Source organism: Pipistrellus kuhlii, unplaced genomic scaffold (genome assembly GCF_014108245.1).
Source record: "Pipistrellus kuhlii isolate mPipKuh1 unplaced genomic scaffold, mPipKuh1.p scaffold_m20_p_6, whole genome shotgun sequence".
NCBI lineage: Eukaryota > Metazoa > Chordata > Mammalia > Chiroptera > Vespertilionidae > Pipistrellus > Pipistrellus kuhlii.
Window position 1 is genome coordinate 69,470,881 of NW_023425562.1, and position 15,406 is coordinate 69,486,286.

Consider the following 15,406-nt stretch of genomic DNA (forward strand, 5'->3'; position numbering starts at 1 on the left):
GTTTTGGATATTTAGACACATGTTTACATCTGTAAAATAACTTTTTTATTTTTTTACTTTTGATAATCAGCTGTCAAAGCTTGAAAAACAACAGCAGAGGAAAGAAAAGACCAGAGCCAAAGGGCCTTCTGAATCAAGCAAAGAACGAAATGCTCCTCGCAAAGAAGACCGCAGTGCCAGCAGTGGGGCCGAAGGAGACGTGTCCTCTGAGCGGGAACCATAGGCTGCCGGATGAAGCTCAGGTAGGAGGGTCCCCTCCCAGCAGGCCTCCATCCTACCACATTTTGGGCAAACGACAATGAATAGAGAACAGAATGAGGTTAAATTCATTTCATGGACATTTAGCTCTCTTAAATCCACTGACTTTGAGGATGAAGATAAAAATCGAAATGCAGGAGAGTCAGGTACCCATAGCCTGGGGTGTTCACCTAGGAAGTTGTGTGTGTGTCACCTTCCTTAGTTGCCTATGACAGTTGACAACTGCTACTACTATTAGCATTTCTAGAATGTTTGCAGATCCAGCAGCTAGAGCTTCACAAGAATGGCCCCTCTTTTTCATTCTTGCTTTTGGCAGCTTTTCCATTCTTCCATTGTCATCTGCAGCAGCCTCCTCCTATAATTTCCAGCCCAGTGTTGCGCCATCCTCCACTCCATTCCACATGGCATTGCTAGTTTACTTTTCCTAAAACAGGTGTTTATTCTCATCACTTTCATGCCCAGGAATGTCCACACAGTGATTTGGCATGAACTTCACTTCCCTGCTTGAAGATCAGAGGCCTCTAAAACTTGATCTAGCCATGTGCTGGTCCTTTGCTTAAGTTCATTTCCCAATGAACACTTTATCGAGAGCCTCTTTCTTTTCTGAGTTCTCAAGTCCAGGGAGAAGCACAGAAGTAATTACACTGCAGCATTGTGCATTGTGGTGGTGGTGGGGTGTGGGGTGGGGTAGAGAGGGGAGTTGGGAGGCTCCATGGAGGGGAGAACTCTGGAACTGGAATGTAGAAATGGGGAAATGAGGGATGAGGGTAGAGAGCTGTGTAAGCCAAGGGAAGTAGCAAGTACAAACGTTGGGAGAGAGGGACAAGGACAGATGAATTTTAAAACAGAGGTAATGAGGAATGGCTGAAGTGTTGGGTACAAGTGGTGGGGGTTGTCTAGAGAGCTCCTCTGAAGTTAGAAAAGCAGGGTTCTGAGTCACAGAGGTCTATTATGCAACTCAGAAATTTGGGTTTCATCCTGTGGGGCTAAGGTTTGAAGTGTAAGGTGACATATGCAGATACCAAGTTTTGAAAGGTCACTCTAAGCAGCCCTGGGGAGTGAGGCTGGAGGCAGATAGGCCAGTGCGGAAGCAGTTGCAGAAACAAAGAGGAGATCAAGGTCTGGACATACATTTTGGAGCCTTCAACTTATAGGCTGTGCCTCAAACAAAGTCAGCATACAGGTTTTCCCTGAAGATGCCAACTTGTGAGAGAGAACATTCGTAATATGTTTTTCTGCCTTCTCTTTCCCTTAGGAAGGAGAGAAATTAGAGTCTATCTTTGAAATGTCCTTTAGAACACACACCACCAGATACTGAGGTATATTACAGAACCCATAGTGATAATTGGGTACAATAGAACTGGCTTGCAAACATAAATGACCACAGGAACAGAATGGAGAGCTCAGAAAGAATGGGTTGTCAGTTCATGGGTAGTCTAGCAGGTTGGGGTGGGAGGGGAAAGATCAGAGGGGAGTTTTTCTGGAGCTGCTTCTCATACTTCCCCTCCCCTTTGGGGAGCATGCTGGAGAGAATATTCAGCACCCTCTTCTGCTCCCCAAGTGAAGGATAAAGAACTGGCTAATATGATGCCAGGGGAGCTATCTATTAGGCCAGATTTTCATAGTGGGTAGTTCCTTGGTTCAGGAGAAAACTCCCTTCTGATTGTCCTTCTTGGGCTGTGGCCAGCTGCCCAGCCTTCATGCTCTTTTACTTTCTTAGCCTCACCTGGGCACAGCACCAGATCTTTCACCTTCGGTGTAAAGATCATAAATTATGGCCCCTTCCCTAGAGAGCTGGGACCTTACAATAAGTAAAAAAAAAATTTTTTTTTTAGATTTCCATGATGAACTCAAAAAAATAAACATATAAATACTCATCTTCCAATAACCAAACCCAATTTGTCTACCTAAACATACACACACACACACACACACACACACACACACTTGAGGAGAGACACACACAGATTCAAATGTTCCTTCAAACTTTGTATTTTTTAAATACCCTTAAAAATTTGAATGCCACCTAGTTGATTTCTTTATTCATTTTAATTAATTATTTATTTTAAAAAATGATTTCAGAGAGGAAGAGAGAGGGAGTGAGAGATAGAAACATCAATGATAGAGAGGATAGAGATCAGCTCCTCCTGCATGCCCCCTACTGGGGATCGAGCCCGAAACCCCAGCATGTGCCCTGACCTGGAATCAAACCTGGGACCTCCTGGTTCATACGTCAATGCTCAACCACTGAGCCATGCTGGCCGGGCTGATTCCTTTACTTTAAAAAATATTTGATTTTATATAGCTTATATTTATATTTATATTTTTTATGTATATATTTTATTGATTTTTTACAGAGAGTAAGAGAGAGGGATAGAGAGTTAGAAACATCGATGAGAGAGAATCATCGATCAGCTGCCCCTTGCACCCCCCCCACCGAGGATGTGCCCGCAGCCAAAGTACATGCCCTTGACCGGAATCAAACCCGGGACCCTTCAGTCTGCAGGCCGACGCTCTATCCACTGAGCCAAACCGGTTTCGGCATATTTTATTTATTATTTTAAACTTATTGATTTAAAAATTATAGTTGCCATCAATATTATATTAGTTTCAGGTGTACAGCATAATGATTTGACATTTATATGCCTTACAAAGTGACCCCACAAGAAGTGTAGTAACCATCTGTCACCATACAAAATTATTTCACTATTACTGACTATATTCCCTATTCTGTACATTACATTTCTGTGATTTATTTATTTTATAATTGGAAATCTCCACCTCTTACTTTCCTTCACCCTTTTTGCCCATTCACTTCACCTACACCTTTTTGGAAACTCTGTATCCATAGTCTATTTCTGCTTTGTTCATTTGTTTGGTTTTATAAAATTCCACATATAAGTAAGAGCATTAGTATTTGTCTTTCTCTATTCAACTTGTTTCACGAAGCATAATATTCTCTGGACCCATCCATGTTTTGCAAATGGCAAGATTTTATTATTTTTGTGGCTGAGTAATATTCCATTGTATACATGTACCACATCTTCTTTATTATTGATGGACACCTAGGTCATTCTATCTTTTATTCTTTTGAGAAATCTTCATCCAGTTGCCATAGTGACAACATCAATTTACAATCCTGCCAACAGTGCATGAAGGTCCCCCTTTTCTCCACATCCTTGCCAACACTTATTATCTGTTGACTTTTTGATAATAGCCATTCTGACAGGTCTGAGATGATATCTCTTTGTGGTTTTGATTTGCATTTCCCTGATGATTAATGATACATGAAAAGATACATTGGCCATCTGTATGTCCTTGTTGGAGAAGTGTCTATTCAGTCCTCTACCCATTTTTTAATCGGATTGCTTATTTTTTATACTGAATTGTATAAGTCCTTTATATATTTTGGTTATTAGCTCCTTATTGGATATGCCATTTGCAAATATGTTCTCCCATTTAGTAGGTTGCCTTTTTTGTCTTGTTGATCATTTTCTGTGCTGTGCAAAAGCTTTTTAGTTTAATGTAGTCCATTTGTTTATTTTGGTTATTGTTACCTTTGCTTGATATAAAAATATAAAAAAAAATATTGCTAAGACCATCTGACTGGCATCACTCGGTGGTCACAGTTCAATTCCCAGTCAGGGCACATGCCTGGATTGTGGGTTCTACCTGTGGTGGGGGCATGCAGGAGGCAGCCGATCAATGATTCTCTCTCTTTATTGATGTTTCTATCTCTCTCTCCTGCCTTCCTCCCTCAAACAAAGAAAAATATATTTAAAAAATATCGTTAAGACTAATGTCAAAGAGGTTACTGTCTGTGTTTTCTTCCATGAATTTTATGATTTCAGGTCTTATATTTAAGTGTTTAATTCATTTTGAGTTTATTTTTACATATGGTGTAAGAGAATGGTCTAGTTCCATTTTTGTTTTTTGCATGTGTCTTTCTAGTTTTAGTTGATTTCTTTCTTGATTGTGTTTATCAACTTGATAATATATTTTATAAATTTAATATGTTGAGTTTTTGTTATATCTGATCAATACTTTAAAAATCTTTTATTTATTGAGGAGTATAGAATTTTTAAGAAAATTAGTGTAGCACATAGCTTTCCATATGTGTAAGAATTTGACTTCAGAATAATCCCAGTAGAGAGTGTACCATAGACATCAGTCTACTGTGGCCACTGGGCAGCCTGCAAGTCATTTAGCTATTTCTGTGGGCATGAAAAACATGTGAGGGCTCCATATATTGAAGAAGTACAGTAACTGTGTGTCACAGAACTTCCTGGAAGACACATTCACAATAAGAAAACCAAGCACACAGAAAGAAGGGCAAGAGGTGAAAGTGGACATTTCTTTCTAATATCTCCCAAGTTTAAGAGGCAAAATTTCTCAAAGACTTGTATTTATCTATTTTTTGCTTCTCTAAAGTTTATGAAAAAAATTTAAATCTTTAATTCTATTTATTCTCAAAATAGTAAAGATTGGTTAGCATAGAACCTGGAGTAAATTGTACAATTGTACCATTAAAACACCCCCCCCCAAATAAAAACACACAAAACAAACAAAACAAAACAAAACAAAACAAAACAAAACAAAACAACTAGCCAGAGAGAGAACACAGCATTGGGAGAAGCAAACTCAAGGGATACAGTGTTTTGAAAAGAGTAGACGGATGTGTTTTCCTTCCTTTTCCCTATAAATCAAGTTCACTGCAGCCATATATATATATATATATCATCATTATGGCCTTGGGGAAGATGTGGGGAGAATGAGTCAAGAGGAATGATGTAGGGAGAAGCCCTTGCCGGAAGGAAGGGAGGTGAAGGAAAACCCCCAAGTTAGAAGAGTAGGTAGGAGAGAGAAGGGGTCAGATGGAGGGACAGCAGAGGCCACACTTGATGTTCTGGTTCCCTACTGCAAGCTATAATTGGGATGGGAGTTAAGTTGATGTAAAAATGAAAGCCATGTGGAACTATGTTCTGGTCTTTGGTGGGAATTCTGGAAGAGACTGCTAGGCAGAATGGGTCCAGGTCTCACAAACATGCTGCAACTGAGTAGATGGGCCAACCAGACATTTAAGCATCAGGGCATGGAAGGAGTTAATGTGAGGTGTCACCCACCATGGGAAGGAGAAGAAGAGAGCTGTGTGGGTGTCCATTGGACTGACCATGGTTTTTGGTGGAAGAGGTGATATGAGCCTGCCCTAGAGGTTATAAGGGAACAGCTTCAACCAGGAGGGCAGAGGGGTCATGACCTCATCTCTTAACAGTATGGATAGTCCTTGCAGATCTTAGAAATCACCTCCTTCTGGCTTTCTAGGTGCGACATGAGAGTTCTGTAGTGCTAGTGAGAGCTGAGGTATGGCCAAGTCAGCCAGGGAGGGACTTTGGCCGCTGAGCAACAGAGTGCCCTCACTAGTATGCACCAGGGCCCATGTGCTCATTCACACCAACCACCTGACCTCAGAGGCCACTGAGGACCCAGAGAGCTGTTTTAACACCAAGATAAGACAGTGTTACTCTGCATTCAAGCTTTACCCAGCTGCTACTCAGCAGATGGAGGCTTGTGAGGAAGTTTGAATGGGCCCATGGGAATGCAGGAGCCACATTTTGTGTGTGTGTGTGTGTGTGTGTGTGTGTGTGTGTGTGTGTGTGTGTGTACAATTATATAGTACGAATAGAGCTTTTGACTAATTTCAGAAGGAAAATCATTCATTTATTGACAGGCAATCACTTGGAATTATTCAAACCAGAGATTGGGCAGCAATTGGTGGCAGGTGCTAATATTCAGGCGTGGCAGAGACTTCTGAGCCTTCATGCTGGCTGCCTCTGAGACACCTACAGCCAGTTGAGGACCAGTGGGGAGCTGTGCTAACTCCACTTCAGGGATTTTAGTCATGTTCCAAGATTGAAGACCCTGAAGGTGGTTAAACTAAAGGACAGCATTTACTCCAATTATCTATCTGGGGTCTTGTTGCCCATGGGCTTTGGTTGCCCCTCTGATAAAATTTGTCATCCAGTAAACCCACAAAACCTCTCATTGTTGATTTCTTTAAGAGCTGAATTACTAGTAAATATCTAGTAACAAACAGAAAGTGACCTTGGTATTTGCTCTGTTACACAGAAAAACAGGCCCTCACCCCTCACCTCAAAGAAGGGAGCTGTAGTTTTCATTTGCTTCTCTTTAAAAACAGAGAGCCCTTGGGGGAGCCTCACAGGTCCTAAGAGAAAGAAAAGGCAAAAGAAAATGCAATGAGAAACTGCAATGAGAAACTTATGACCTTGGGCATGTTTTTTTTGAAAATGAGTCAAAAACCTGAATGGTTCAGAGGACATACCCAGGGTATCAACAGTTCTCTGTCACACTATAAATGTTGGTTCTTATTTATTAAATGGACATGGAACTGCAATAATTAACTTCTAATTTTGTCCTCTGTCTCATTCTTTCATGCTCCCTCACATCACTGGGAGAATTCAAGGTTTTCTATGAGGCTGCAACTCAGTTTTTCCCCTTTCTGGCCCACAGCTAAAGGTACTGGGCAACTTTTCACTGAAAGAATGTGGTTTCTACTTTTGATCGCAGGTAATGCTTATTTTGAGTATTTACTTAACTGCTGTCATTAGGGTGTGAGAGGGCCATACTCCTGAGCAGCGCTTCACATTTCTGTCCTCAAATGTCAACATACTTGAGAACAAACAAGAAATTGTTTTGGAAGCTGCCATCTGTTTGCTTTTTCAACTTGACCTTTATCTGAATAGTAAGACATGTCTTAGCTGAGCACACTTCTTTTCAATAAGCTAGAGCAGTTTGTGTGTGTGTGTGTGTGTGTGTGTGTGTGTGTGTGTGTGTGTGTGGTATGTTCTGTTAAAAGGAAATTCCATCACTTTTCACTTTGCCCATCCTGTAGAAGGTAGAATCTCTTTCATTCTCAGACCTTCACTTTGCCTCCCTGTGTTAACTTTCATACCTGTGCCCCACCCATGTGTGGGTATTTCATGGTATAAAACTAGCTGTGCCTCATGGTGGGGCCGTGGCTTTCAGGTGCACGTTTCTATTGCTGGCCAAAAGGCTCTTGAATGCAGTTTGGAAACTAATCTCTCATTACATTAAGGTTGACATTATGATTAGGTCTGCCCATGAGGTAGCACAGTTAGTTCTGAAGACATATTTAGTGGTAAAGCCCAGGTAAAATGCTTTATAAAGTTTCCACGCCTGAATGGTTTACCTAAAAGCCTGAAATGCCTGGGCTGAAATCTCTCAGAATTCCTTCCAATTCTTTGATTCTTTAGAAGGCAATTAGAATCCCTAAATCACCTTTCTCTTACAAATTTTCTTTTAAAAGCTATTTTTATTACAAAATATTGCTCACGTATGATAGAAAATTTTAAAAATGCCAAAATGCTCAAAGAAAATGAAAGTCATTATACTAAGATAACAATTATTAACATAATGCCTTTATAATGTTTTTCTCTCAGCAGCTAATTCTATATCTCTTTTCAAAGTTAGAGGCATACTGTTTATTTTTTAATTTCTTTATTGATTAAGGCATTACATATGTGTCCTTATTCCCTCATTACCTCCCCCAACCCTACATTCATGCGTTTACCCCCCTGTTGTCTGTGTCCATTGGCATAATATTTATTTAATGTTACCTGCTTTTACAATGTAATGGAATATCATGAGCATTTTTTAGATCATTTATTCTCCTATAGTTAAACCTTATTATTTCCACCTGCACATCAAATACTTGAAGCGTACATTGATTATCCCAAAGATTAAAACATGTAGAATATTTAACCTAAGCAGGATTCCAAAGCTCATTTTGAGTTAAAAAACACAAGTTTTGATTGATACTAAGAGGATGGAGTTCTCCAAAGGTCAGTGTCAGAATCTATTTCAGGATTTCAGTTATTGATATTGCACATGAGGAGAGAGGTAATAATAGGCCTTAGGTTCTTAGGTTTGTGTTTGCATCTTGATTAAAATATAGGAAAAAGTGGTTTTTGTTTTTTTTTGACTTAAAAATGGAGGTAAGATGGTTTTTAGGAATGATGTTTTATCTTTTTACCCCCCTGGCCATCTTCTAGATATCTCTGAGGAAGTAATGCAGGGCTTTGAAGGGTGGGTTTCAGAGCATGAGAGCAGGCCTTGGGGACATGTCAGTCCCTTGTGAGGGTCCAGCAGAACCAAAGAACATGGGCTAGCTGCAGTCTCAGTTAGCCACTCTTGTGTGTGCCCATGACCCTCAGTATCAGAATGGACTCCGACTAGAAGGCTATCAATTCCATTGAGGCATGTGCTTATAATTCATTTCTTAAGAATGTGGTCTGTGTTGAGTGCAGACATGGCACCATCACCTGCAACCCCATTATCAGAATCTTTTGCTTTTACTGAAGTTCATTCAATTAAAATTTATTTTTATTTTTGACAGGATGATCTACTTATTTATTTGTTTATTTTTAAATTTATCTTTATTGTTAAAAGTATTACAGATGTCCCCCTTTTGTTCCCATTGACCCTTTCCACCCTGCCTCCTGCCCCTTCCAAGCCTTCCAGACCACACTATTGTCTGTGTCTATGGGCTATGCACATACGCATATAAGGTCCACAGTTAATCACTCCCCACCCACCCACCCCTGCCTTCTAAGATTCGTCAGACTGTTCCATGCTTCTGTATGTCTGGACCTATTTTGTTCAACAGTTTATTTTGTTCATTAGATTCTACATATGAGTGAGATCATGTGATACTTGTCTTTCTCTGATTGGCTTATTTTGTTTAGCATAATACTTTCTAGGTCCCTCCATGCCATCTCAAAGGGTAAGAGATCCTTTTTTTTTTTTTTTTTTTTTTTTTAACAGCTGTGTAGTATTCCACAGCTTTTTTATCCACTCATCTACTGATGGGCACTTGTGCTGTTTCCAGATCTCAGCTATTGTAAATTGTGCTGCTTTGAGCATAGGGGTCCATATATTCTTTCTGATTGGTGTTTCAGGTTTTAGGATTTAGATATGAGGGAATAGAAACTGCTCTTGTATGTTTGGGATTTAGTTGAACTCTTGGGTGACAAATACCTGCCTCACAAATCTTGGCAAGACCAGAAGGTTTTTTTTTTGTAACCTCAGAATTGCAGAGGGAAACTCAGGACACTTGGATATTTTATACCAAAGAACCTTCCATACTTCAGGCATGGAAGTATTGAAACTATCCCAAGAACAAGAGATTAGTTTATTCCCTGTCCCCATGCTTTAGTCTGGCACCTCTCGCCTCCCTAATTGTTAAAAGGTCTTGGAAATGAGGCTTTCTATTTTTTTCCCCCCAAGGAATGTGTCCATTTTATCTATGTTTTCTAATTTGTGGGCATAAAGTTGTTTGAGATACATCTTTTTTATCCTTTAAACATCTATAAAATCTGTACTGATGCTGCCTCTTTGATTCCTGAACTTTGTAATGTGTGTCTTCTTTTTTCTTGGTAAGTCTGGCAATGATCTTTTTATTGAGGTTCGATCTTTTTATTTTATTGATCTTTTTATTTTCTCTTTTGTTTTTATGTTTGAAATTTCATTTGCTTTTGTTGTCTTTATCATTCCCCTACTTCTGGTGTACTTTGCTTTTTTTTCTTTTAGTTCCTTAAGGTAGAAACTCAGATTATTGGCTTGATAGCTTTCTTTCTTCCTAATGCAGTCAAAACTCGTTTCTCCCATCTCTAACAATTCGGTTCTCCACCAAGTTGTTCACAAAAAAAATATCTTGGTTGTCGAACAAAAAAAAAAAAAAAACCAAACAAACAAACAACAAAAAAAGAATGCTTTTGTTGCTGGCAAAATCAACTATTAATTCAGTTTTAAAACATAAAGAGGCTATCAATAGTACTAATGTTGCTAAGGGTGTGAAAGAAAGAATGGTCACAGCCTAATGAAGAGGTAGAAAAACTGTTGTTGATATGGATAAACAGAAGCAGTTAGCCAGTGACAGCATTTCGCAGGCGATGATTTATGAACAAGTGAAGATGCTGCATATTGACCTGAAAGACCCTCTGGACTGAGTGCTAAAAGTGTTTGGTGTAAAGGTAGTAGCGGGTGGCTCGATAAATTCAAGAAAAGAAGTGTTTGTTTATAAATTAAACAGTATATTAGACATGTACTGTCTATAAGAAAGGTTAAGACAGGGAATCATTTGGGGAATCTACCAGCAGTACGGATTAATTCAATTTACATTATTTCTAATGGGGGGAAAAATGAATCGGTTTTTGAACGAATCGCTTCGTGAACAGCTTTCCAGAATGAATTAAGTTTGAGAACCGAGGTATAAACATTTAATGCTATGAATTTCTCTCCAAGCATTGCCTTAGGTGAGTATCTCAATTTTGGTGTGTTGTATTTTCATTTTCATTCACTTTAAAATGTTTTCTAATCTGCCTTGTGACTTTGCTTTGCTACAGCGGCCACTTAGAAGTGTGTTGTTTAATTCCCAGATATTTGGTTTGGTATCTTTTTGAACTCTAAGAAGGAAGTTCTAATAAGTTGAAACTGGTGAGAAGGCATTTGAATTTATACATAACAACATGGCCAATGTTTCACAGTAAAGTGAAACCCTGTCATGCTATTTTCATTGTATGAGCTTGAAAAAAGGATATCTACAGCTCTTTTATTATGCTTCTTAGTGCTTTTAATAGGATTTGAAGACAAGCATTGGGACCTCTCTGAGTTATGTGTCTTATTTTGTTCTTTTTAGTGCGTTATCATTGGCAGAACCGGATCCTGAAAAATCCATGAAAAATGCTAAGCACCTATACTGCTTTAAGAATTTGGAACTGAATCGTGAAAAGGAAGACAGAAATTAGAAATTGGGAACCTGAAGAATCCTGCAAAAGAAACACACACCAAAGGAACATTACTGTTTTCTGTTGTGGCTGTGGTCAGAGGGAGGAAGTGCATTCTGCCCCAGCAGGGATTGTGCACTGCAGGGCACACACCTGTGCCTCCCTCACAAGGAGGTTTTGTTAGTTCCTATGATGGCTTACTTTTGGAACAAGTTGGCTCAACATCATTTGTCATCGAGTTCTCCTTTCACACTGTGGTTCATTTCTGCTTGTCCATGATGGGTCTCAAACGCATTCATGCTGTCCATGTTCTTCCCAACACTGGCCAACCCGGGGCCTGTGTTAAGGTGTAAAGAGAATTGTCACCAATGATAATGTATTGTGTGAGACCTTTGCATCTTGTAAATTTTCTCTTTTTTCTAAAAATAAATAATAAAACAATAAACCTCAACAGATTATTTTTTTCAAATAACCCTTTTATATAAGGCCTTCCCGTAGTGGCCCACAGAGGCCTCTGGTTCCACAGTGAGAGCTTGTCTATGGCAATTTGTAGTTGATGACGTTTAACTTGGGCATGAGATGGCAGGAAAGGGGAGAGTATGTGGGAAAGAAATCCAGCTTCAGAAAGGCCAGATGACTGAGGCCAAGCGTGGCTGCCATATCTGGTTTATCCGCCTGTGGGAGGTTGGAGGAAGGCCTCAGCGTGTTAGACCATACAGATGCCCTTTCACCCGGAATTGCTTGGTTGTCCCTATATCCAAGCCAGCATCTCCACAGTTATATTAAGACAGAACCACCTTCTGCCAAAAGTTTCTCAGTTCATTTTAATCTGCTAGTGCCACAGCTATAGTGATCATTTTTAGACATTATTTCATGTCAATAGTAATATATATTTATAATATATTAATGACTATATTAAACAGAGTTATCCTTTCTTGAAATACTCTTTGCCTGACTATAAAAGAGACCTTCTTGACATTGTTATAATGTGTATACTCTGTAACCTTTATAAGAAATCTGAGTTCTTCTAATCTGATGCAATTGTCTACTTCAAGTAAAAACACAGAAAATGTGGGGGAAAAATAAGCTCAAATCACATCTCTAATGAACATTCAAGTCCTTAGAATATGGAGTTGAAAAGGAGTTTGGCAGATTGCTTTATTCTGAATTGATACAGATGGTCCAGAATAATTCATGATAGTTTAAACCTGGATTTGAAATCATTACATCCCAGCTCGTCCAGCTCTATGGACAGCTCTTCTGTTTCAGTTATCGAGGCTTTTACAGAGTGAATTCACCTTCAAGTTACTTGAATCTACAGTTTTGAAGAAATTCAGCTGTAAGGCTGTATAATTGCTGAACAGACTTGTCATACATTTCCCTGCCACTACACTTTATCAACACCAATTAATGCTGTTCACAGCTGCAGCCTGTCCTTGTGGTAATAGGTAATGAAGATGACAAGCTAATGTGCTTGACGTTTGGATGGTGGTAACATGATAAAGTCTCTCATAGCCCAGAGTCTAGTTTCTGGATCTCATTCAAAGGGGTTCAGACAAATTGGAGTTTGAGTAGTGCCATGTGTCAACTTGTGGAAGGATCTGAAAACCAGAAAGGAAGAAGAGCTGAAGGGGAAAAACACCAAACTCTGAATATTTGAAAGACATGGACAAGACACTGGGTCAGGAACAAAACTAGGAGCAATATGTTTTGTTGATTAATATAGATGCTGGCTTGATCAGCATTAAGTCTAAAATTAGGATAAGTCCAAAATCAAGGTGTCACAGGGTTGTGCTCCCTAGCAAGGCGTGAGGGAGGATCCTTCCTTGCCTCTCTCAGCTTGAGGTGGCTCCTGGTATTCTTTGGCTTATGACCACAATACTTCAATCTCTGACTCCATCTTCACATGGCTTCCCTGTGTCTGTTACAAATCTCCCTCTGTCTTCTCATGACACCTGTCATTGGATATAGGGCCCATCCTAAATACAGGATGATCACATCTTGAGATTCTTAACCTGATTATATCTTCAAAGACCCCTTTTTCAAATAAGGCCACAATCACAGGTTCCACCTAGCATTGGGGGCAGTGTCTTCTCCCCTTTGGGGCTGTTCTGCCCTCCTGAGATATCTTCTCAGCTTTGCTTATTGTTTTTAGGCCCTGTTTGTCACTGACCCAGTGCCTTGGGTGCTCTTAGAGTCCCCGGGCAGGAGCCGAAGGCACCAGTATCTTGACAAAGCTCTCACTGATACAAGAAGAAAACAGAGTGATGGTCTCTCCCCTCTGCTGAATTATGGCTGAGTTCCCGTTCCTGTTAGCCTGCTGCTTCCTCTACCCTTGTTAGATCCCGTAGTCCTCCTTCCTGCTCAGCTAAGGGTCAGACAGTCAACAGGAAGGACAAGACAATGTGCACTCTTGAAGAAGACAGCACTGAGTAGGGGGCAAGTCCTCTCTTGAAACTCCAGATGGATAATTTCTGCTGATTGAAAGCTGACAATCACTGATAATAAAGTTAATTTCAACCAATACTTCCCCCCCAAAAAACAAACAAACAAACAACAACAACATAGATGCTGGCTTGATAGAAGGTAAAGCTTTCTAACGACACCATTTTGAAATGGATGGTGATGTTGGGAGTTATTGGTGTTTGAGCAGAAGTTCATAGTCTTCTTATGTGTGGGGAGATTTTAAAAAAATTTTTAGTTAATTAAAAAAATGTCCTCCCTCACAGCATGCAGGGAACATGATAAATGTTGGAAAATGTTTGCTACTTTCATAACATTGGATTGAAGGAAGGTTTTCCATCATCCTGAAGGTCACTTTCAACACCTAGGAACAGAGAAGCAGCAGTGTGCACGCTAATGACGGCCTCGAGAGCATCAGATCTAACCACTGGGCAAGGTAATAAAGAACAGAATGAAAGTTCCAGGCGATAGCCCATGACATCCACAGCTGCATCAAACAGACAGCTAATTTCTTCCCTCCCCCGTCCCTCTTCACTAGCTTTCTGAAGGTGATTTCTAACTCTTCCTGTGGGACCAATGGCTAAATTGGATTTGAGGTATATTTCTACTTGCAGAATAGAAAACTCTCAGTCTTTACACCCCTCCAAACATCCCCAACTCTTCTTTCTGCTTGTTTATAAAGCTTTCTGTGTACTGTTCATTGAAATATTGTTTGAATGAGGGTGGGAGAGAAGAAGCACATGCATAGCTTTTCTTGGCAGACTACAGGCCAGTACTTTAAACAGAACACTGTCTGATAACACCGGGTACCAGGCTACGTTTAATCTTGCCTTTCTTGGTTTATTTTACAGGAGGCCAAGCTCTTCCGGCAACGCAAAATATAGGCCAAATAAAGACACCTTCTGGGGTGGACACTGCATAGATTGCTACATGGTTGGTGGCCCTCAGGAAGGCATCTTCTCCATCAAGCTGCATCCTCACTGATGGGGCCAAATGGTAGATAGAGAATGTGATATTTCATTGATTTGATCATAAGGAACACAGTTCCACAAACTGTCTCCTCAGTTTATTGCTCTTTTCTGCAAGTTATTGTCCTTATTTTATTTTTGTTGGAATAATAATGTCCTTTCTTGTGACAGGGCTCTGTGTAAGAGCAGGCTGCCATTCTGTAGTTTCTTTTTTCTCCATAACAGCCCATTAGCAAACACTTCCCCATCATGGGCCAGTTTACTTTCTGTAAGATGTGGGGTCAGCGTGGCTGAGATCTGAGTTCTGTGATTATCTGATGGCCCAGGGAGCCCAGCAAAGTGCTTTACATCCTAAGTGCACTTAAGATGTTTAAGGCATGCTTTTGAGAGGGTTAGGAATAATTTGCTATTTGAGGGAGCTTTCGTCTCACCATCCTCTCTAAAATAGGACTTCTGGCATTGGAAACAAATATAAAGACTGTCCAGGTCTCTGAGAGATGATAATATTCAATAGTAGTAATATTAACCATGCATTTGGTGATTGTAGCACATGGATAAGTGAAATGAATGTCAGTAATTCATAAGGCTTGGGAGGGAGGAATTGAAAATATTTTGTTGTATATTACTTTAACTACATGTAAAGTGGTATAGTATTATTTGAAGGTGGACTTAGATTAGTTTAAAAATCTAGGGAAATTACTACATGTTTTCTACAAGGAATCCACTTTAAATATAAATATTCTGAAGAGTTAAAAGTAAAGGGATGGAGAAAGATGAACCTTTCTAACATTAATCCAAAGAAAGCCGAAGTAGCTATATTAATTTCAAACAAAGCAGACATCAGAACAAGGAGAATTTTATGGATAAAGAGGGCCACTGTATAATGATAAATGT

General features: G+C 39.7%; 1 protein-coding gene across 1 annotated transcript in view; it reads left to right on the plus strand.

The window, feature by feature from the left end:
- Window positions 1–11,532, plus strand: part of DTD1 (D-aminoacyl-tRNA deacylase 1) — a 156,841-nt gene extending 145,309 nt beyond the window's left edge. The window contains exons 5-6 of the mRNA XM_036418862.2: window positions 71–242; window positions 10,994–11,532. Coding sequence (XP_036274755.1) covers window positions 71–223 — 153 coding nt within the window. The 3' untranslated portion in view covers window positions 224–242; window positions 10,994–11,532. The remainder of the gene's footprint in view (window positions 1–70; window positions 243–10,993) is intronic.
- The last annotated feature ends 3,874 nt before the right edge of the window (window positions 11,533–15,406 follow it).